Source organism: Quercus robur, chromosome 4 (genome assembly GCF_932294415.1).
Source record: "Quercus robur chromosome 4, dhQueRobu3.1, whole genome shotgun sequence".
NCBI lineage: Eukaryota > Viridiplantae > Streptophyta > Magnoliopsida > Fagales > Fagaceae > Quercus > Quercus robur.
Window position 1 is genome coordinate 69691558 of NC_065537.1, and position 7576 is coordinate 69699133.

The 7576-nt window shown below is 35.1% G+C and overlaps 1 protein-coding gene across 1 annotated transcript in view; it reads left to right on the forward strand.

Annotated features, from left to right (window-relative positions):
* LOC126723513 (DNA-directed RNA polymerase I subunit 2) overlaps positions 1-5902 on the forward strand; it is a 37237-nt gene extending 31335 nt beyond the window's left edge. Inside the window, exons 23-25 of the mRNA XM_050427035.1 lie at positions 1964-2176; positions 4301-4597; positions 5040-5902. Of these exons, the coding sequence (XP_050282992.1) occupies positions 1964-2176; positions 4301-4597; positions 5040-5459 (930 nt within the window). The 3' untranslated portion in view covers positions 5460-5902. The remainder of the gene's footprint in view (positions 1-1963; positions 2177-4300; positions 4598-5039) is intronic.
* The last annotated feature ends 1674 nt before the right edge of the window (positions 5903-7576 follow it).

Genomic DNA, 7576 nt, shown 5'->3' on the forward strand with positions numbered 1-7576 from the left:
ATTTCTTGTATTTGTCTAGATGCAAGTCTATATTGTTGTGTGTGGGTAAAAATTCTAAGGTTAAGAAGCTTTTACTAGTTTTGTAAAAAGGCTTGTAAAGATCATAGGGACCCTATAGAGGTTGTGTGGTGGGTTTTGGAAAAGAGGAATATTAAGTTGATTAAGGATATTTATGACCGAGCTATATAACTAGTGTGAGAACAAGTAGAGGCATCAAAATTGAGTTTCCTATCATTATAGGTTTGCATCAAGGATCAAATTAAGTTCATATCTCATTGCACTAATGATGGATGAGCTCACTAAAATGATTCAAGAGGAAGTCCCTTGGTGTATTCTTATTGCAGGTGATATAGTTTTAATGAATGATACTAGAAGTGCAGTTAATGCTAAGTTAGAATTTTGGTGAGACACTCTAGAATCTAAAGGCTTTTGATTAAGTAGGACTAATACAAAGTAAATGGAATGTAATTTTAGTAAAAATTAGAAACAGGAATGAAAGGGCAGTGAAACTTGATGGCAAGAGACATTAGTTCTAGTCAACTCAACTAGTAAAGTTTCTTGTTTGTTGTTGAGCAAGAAATTTGAGGTTTAAACCTTGCCTCCACCAAGAAATGATTGGTGTATTGGCCTCATGTTAAGGATCAATCGTCATGGAGCGAATGCCATATGTTGAAATTATATTGTATCTATTAAAAAAAAAAAAAAGACTCGATGGTCAATAGATGCAAAAGAGCAAGAGTTTTTGATATTTTGGATCAATAGTTCATAAAGATGGGAATCTTGAAGGGGATGTGAATCCTAGGATAAGAGTAGGATGGTTGAAATGGAGAAGCGTTATGAGTGTTATGTGATTGTAGAATACATATTAAGTTAAAAGGTAAAATTTTATATGACTACTAGAAAACCAACTATGCTTTATGGTATTGAATGTTGAGCTGCTCTTATCAAAAAAAAAAAAAATGGTATTGAATGCTGAGCTGCTACATATTCGTAGAATGAGTGTAGTTAAAATGAGAATGTTAAGATGGACAAGTGGAAATATGCAGAAAGATAGGATTTAAAATGAGGAAATCTGCTTAAAGATGGGGGGCGGCCCTTATTGATGATTAGATGAGGATAGTCACTTGAGATGATTCGTTTGTGTTCAAAGGAGAGTGATTAATGCATTGGTAAGAAATAGTAAGTAAATTCAAGTTGAGGGAACAAAAAAGGTAGAGGAAGACCAAAATACCATTAGTAGAAGTAGGTGAAAACTACATGTCAATTAAGAAAGTAACAGATGCAATGACTTTGGGTAGAATAGAATTGAGGAAAAGAATACATGTAGCTAACCTTGACTAATTTGTTGAGAATCCATAGTTGATCTCAAAAATTTTGGGACTCAAAACCTAAATGTGCACAATAACGATGAAGAAATTTGAGTGCTGATGTAGCTAACAGTCACCTTCAAAGCTTTTTTGTTGTAGTGGTTGTTTTCATATTTTGCCTGTCAGATTAAAAGCCATGGGCATTGCCTGAATGGACATTACATTCATTCCACTTCTAATGAAGGTCAAAATTTTAAGTTTAAAGAAAAAAAGGGCCTTTAATTTACATGCCTTGTCTGGCTATAATATCCTCAATTTAAAATTAATTAGTTAAGCACTACAAACACTGCGGCATACATCATTACTAGTGATAGTAAGATCTATTTTATGCCTATAGCTGTTAATATAAATCTTTAGCTCATCAAAAAGGAAAAAGAAAAAAATTGATTTATTTTATTTTTATTTTTATATATTTTATTTTTTACGGCTATTCCTCTTTGCTATGTGGACCATTTTATGTGCATAGCTATTTAATTAAATTGACTATACTATCAATAGGCCATGGCTTAAATAGCAGCTATGTGCATAACTTACTAAAAAATGCTGACTATACCTATATTCTGGAATTAATGTTTTCTGTTCACATTTTTGAGCAGGCGAATATACGTTTTCGACATCCTAGAAACCCCGTCATTGGCGATAAATTTAGCAGTAGACATGGTCAGAAAGGTGTGTGCTCCCAATTGTGGCCAGATATTGATATGCCATTTTCTGGAGTTACAGGAATGCGTCCAGATTTGATAATTAACCCACATGCGTTTCCATCAAGGATGACAATTGCAATGCTTTTGGAGTCTGTTGCTGCTAAGGTACTCCCAACAAATTGAAAAGTATAGATATATGAAATTTTGTTTCCCTAGAACCTTATAAATTAACTGATCTCTTTATATAATATGGTGTTGATTCATAATCCCAAATGTTCTTCAATGGACCACTCAAACCTTGTTCTACCTTGCCAATGAATTCTAGTTCAAATGACAATTTCATCTCTCATAAGAATTGTTGGAGGATAAGGTCAAGGGTTCAAAACCACTGGGTTGTGTAGCATACTAACACAAACTTCTTATTTTGTTGTGTGATTCTGTTTAGACTTGATATTTTTTTGTAGATTTTTCTTGTTCTTATGTGTCTTTTTTTTGCCTACTATATTTTCTTATGATTATTTTGAAGTAGGGAATTTAAGTAACTAGTGGATGCAATTCATTACGTAGAAAGTAGGGTGATCATTTTGCAATGTTTTGTTTTCTGTGGAGTTTAAAAGATATATGTGTTTTCTTTGTGGAATATTGAGTGCATCCCATGCTTTTTGGCATTATGTGATAGAAGGAAAATGCATTGCAGAAGTAGGTGATTGATAAGAAGTATGGAATCTCTTGGAGTGTGTCTATGTAAAAACAGCTTTGATGTGGGGAGTGGGACAAGAATTCATTTTTGGCATGATATATGGAGTAGTGATACGGGTGTGGCATGATATTCAAGTAAAAGCATCCTGTGCTTTTCCTAATTGTTGGGGATGGCAGTTTGGTTGATTATCTATAATATCGAAATGGGTGCCCTCATGGGAATGTTATATTCTTCAAAGAAATTCATGATTGGGAGCTATAATCTATTGAGCATCTTCTTGATGATTTATATGCTATCACATACAATGGGAGGAGGAATATAAAATGATTTAGTTCCTGCTGGAAATCATGATTTCCAGGTGATGAGTGGGAGGATGAAGATAAAATGATTTGGTTCCTGCTGGAAATCATGATTTCTGGGTGATGAGTTACTACAAGGCATTATTTTAATTTTTTGGTGGGGAGATATCTTCCACGGCAAAGCATATGAAAAAGTTAAAGAGTATCCTTGAGAGTGGTCCTTTCTCTTGGGAGTGCTGTGTTCGGGAAAATTTTGGCAACATATAAGGTGGGGGGATAATTATTATTGATTGGTGTTATAGGTGAAAGGATTATAGGAAGAAGTGGCAAACCAATTTTTACCTTGTGAAATTACTCGGGAGATGCAGTCATTAGTATTATGCTTGTTTGGTGTTAGTGGGGGAATGCCTAACTCTTTTATTGATTCCTTGCCTTGTTGGAAGGACATATTGGCAAGAGAATCAATATTGAAACATGGAAGTCTTTTCGGTTATGCTTAATATGGTGCATATAGGGAGAACAGAATGCTCACCTCTTTAAGGGAACAAGTAGTTACCCTTAACATTAAATGAACTTGAAGTTCTTTGAAGTCATTACATGAATGTACTTCAGCCTGTATAATTGATTCTTTACTTCTAATAACTTTGCAACATGAAATTAAAGAACTGGAAAAATAAAGTTAGAGAACCTAGGGTAGGCACCTAGGTTTGCTTGGAGTCAGTACTAAGCAAACTAACCTAAACCTCTAAGAGTCAACACCTAGGTTTGGCTAGAGTTGGCACTAGACCATGGAGACAATTTCAATAGATATTTTATTCATCCAAATAATCTCTTTGATAGGTACTTGCTTATATAGGAGTACTAAACCCCAATTCTAAGTAGCATAGGAAACCCTGATTTCAATAAAAATACAATTGGGCAACAAAAATTGACTTGCAAAATAAAATAAAACTAAATTAAAATAGTTTTCTCTTTGAGGATACTGAGAAATTTCTTGCTTAGTTTTTAGATTTGTGCCAACGGACTTTCTTTGATTGGTCTCGGTGTTGGGGTCTCTCTGATTGTTTTGGTCTTATGGATTTTCTTTTTTCTCTTAGATTAGTTTAATGATTGTTTGTTCCTCTTTGTTTCTATTTGTTCTATGTTCACTATTGTGAACTTTGTGTATCTTTCCATCTATTCCTTTTTAAATAATATTTACTTCTTACCTATAATTTTTTTTTGAGCTTCCACACACACATATATAGCATTCAAAAACCTATAAAGGATTCTTAAAAATTTTCACCACAGGGAGGTAGCTTACATGGTTATTTTGTGGATGCGACACCATTTACTATTCCAGTCAAGAAAGATAATGGAGATTCTAAACCAAAAACTAGTTCTCTCGAGGAAACTGACGGAAAGACCGAATCAAAACCTAATTCACTTGTTGAGGAGCTTGGTGAAATGCTAAAAATAAAGGGGTTCAATTACCATGGTGTGGAGGTATTATATAGTGGTGTATATGGAACAGAGCTCACATGTGAGATCTTTATTGGGCCTGTTTATTATCAGAGACTCCGGCACATGGTTTCAGACAAATATCAGGTATGAAGTTTTTTCATTGTTATTATTTTTTTTAATGATATTGAACTCGAAGCTCAAAATTTAAGTATATTGTCATCTTTTTTTTTTTTTTTTTAAGATTAATTTTATAATAGTGGGTGGAGAGCATTCAAATACAGGTTCTACCAGTGGGGTTGACAACTGGGTAGTGCCATTGAGCCACAATGCTCGTGGCTTGAGATATCAATATCTTCCTCTTTCTTTTTCAGTGGTTAATTCTGTGCTTTCATTAAAAGAATGGTATACTTATTAAAAAAAATCATAAGCTTAACAAAAAGTCCAAATAGTGATGTATTTAGCTCATTTCAAATGGTAAGAGCGTATGACATGAGCACATGAAATCATTTTATACCTATATATGATGAGTGAATTGCAATTGTTAGATTAATCAGTGTATTCTCTTTGGACATATGCTGGTGTGCAGGTCCGATCGACCGGAACTATTGATCAGGTCACCCGACAGCCTATCAAAGGACGAAAGCGTGGTGGTGGTATTCGTTTTGGAGAAATGGAACGAGACTCCATGCTTGCACATGGGGCGGCGTATTTGTTGCACGATAGGCTCCACACGTGTTCTGATTATCACATTGCTGATGTGTGTACACTATGCGGAAGCATCCTCGCAACAACATCTATCCAGCAACAAAAGCAGATACAAAAGCCGAAGAAGTTTGGGGGGCTACCCCCGGCTAGACCACCCAAAAAGGTCATTTGCCATGCTTGCCAGTCGAGTAAAGGGATGGAGACAGTTGCTATGCCTTATGTATTCCGATATTTGGCTGCAGAGTTGGCAGCTATGAATATAAAAATGACCCTTCAGCTAAGCAATGCTGCTGGAGCCTGACAGTTGTAGCTCAGAAAGTACAGAATTGTGTTAAATGGTGCCATGATCAAGGCTTTCTTAAATGGTGTATCATTAGTTGTGCCAGAGACAGGTTTCAATATGTTGAAGGCGTAGGTGTTATAAATGATGATGATGCTGAGATCTCAATGGCTTGATATATATTGAGTGGCCACGAGAGGGGGTGTATTTATCTGTATTCTCATACCAAGAAGATGGAAAGCTTTTTTCATTTTTCCAATTTTGTGGTGTTGGTATTTTTCTCCCCTTGTTCAGCTTAATGCGAGTCTAATTTATAGAAGGGAAAGCTTTGTAATATAGACTGTTTATTTTCTTCAAATATAATCTGTGAGAAAATTCAAAAGTTCTTTTAATGAATTCCTTTTGAGCCAATTTAAGATTTTAAGCGGTATGAAATTTCAGATTTTACTGTTTTGTGTGATTTATTCTTTTTGCTTACTGCTAAGTTAATTTCCCTTTCCACTCTGCTTCATTGTGTTGGGTGGTACAGTGCTTCGGATCCTCGCAGAGTTATGTACACAGATAGATTGGTGATTCTTCAAAAGTTGATTTGCCGCGATTATGGAGTGAAAGATGCAGATTTCATTTGGTTGGTATGGCATAAGATTAAAATGTGTGAAATGTGATTGGGGTTTAGCCGTTTAGCATGGTTTTAAAAACCGAACCGGACATAGAACCGTTTTTTTTTGAAATTTTCGGTTCAATCCCGGTTTTTGACCGGTTTTGGGGTTTTTAACCGGACCGAATTGGCTCTCGATTCCCGGTTGAACCGGTCGGACCGGCCGATCCGGTCCGGTTTTTAAAACAGTGGGTTTAGGTTGTTGTTGTAGTTGGTTTTTTTTTTTTTAATAAATTTTTTTTTTAATTTTTTATAATTAAACACAAATCTTTTTATTCTGTATGCATACCTTTTTACTTGTCTATTATTATGAATCGCATTCCTTTTTCTTAAAAAAATCGAGTCACATCATTTAGCCATATCTATTATTGGGTGCATACATTTGTAACGAAAATTTAATATCACTTATTCTTCACCATAATGAATAAAATTTATACTGCCTAAAAAGACTTATAGACAATTCCACCATCCAAATGCAATTATCCAAACCGATTCCCCATACAAAGTTAACTGGTAAGCTACTGTAATGCCACTTTGTGTTGAGCAACTGAAACAGCATTGACTAAAACCCTGAAGAAACGAAAGCATCACCTCAGCTATATGAACATAACTTTGTAAAGAGACTTTGAGTTTCATTAACAAATGAAGAAAATATAAAGGCTCTCCAAAAACTTTGGGGTCTTTTGGTAATGATATTTTAGTAACGTTGTTTGTATTTTTTAGAAATACACGTGGGTGAAAAAGTGCGTGAAAATAAGCGTAACATTGTTTAAATACTGAAAATTGTAGCCCAAAACACCTTACCAAACAACCCCTTAAAATAAAAAATACATACAACATTAAATGCCGTAGAATTTGATCCTGACAGATCCCCACGACAAGAGAATTTCTTAACATTTCACACTGATATCTAGAAAACAACAAAATATACATATTGACAAAGCCGGCTGTGGTCAGCTCTTTAAAGAGCAACCTTCTCTTACTCATAGACACATTACTACTCATAATCGATCTCTTCAGCAATTATAAAATTTATTGTGAAAAAAATTGTATCAGTAGCATTATTCAAAATCTTTTGAGTTCGGCCGGCACCACATCGCTTGAAGATCCCACAATGTCCTCCTTTACATGGTATAAAAATGTGCTTAATATCCTCTTGAGTGCAATGCTTGAAAATCAAACCCTTTGTTTTGGCAAACCAAAAACCACATCTACCGACTTTCCACAGGGCTTTACCACTTGAGTCCAGCTCCAACATCCTCGTTTTTTTATTCTTGGAATGACAGTATTCATTTTCGCCAATGGCAAGGTTATCTATAATCAGCTACATCATAGGGTTACTACCTTGGACCTATGATCTCTCAAACTGGTACGTTCCCTATCACCATATGTTGGAGATTTAAGTATTTTCAGGAGTCTAAATCCTTCGGGTTTCAGGGAGCATGATTCTCTTCCTTAAGACATTGGATAATACTCGGTA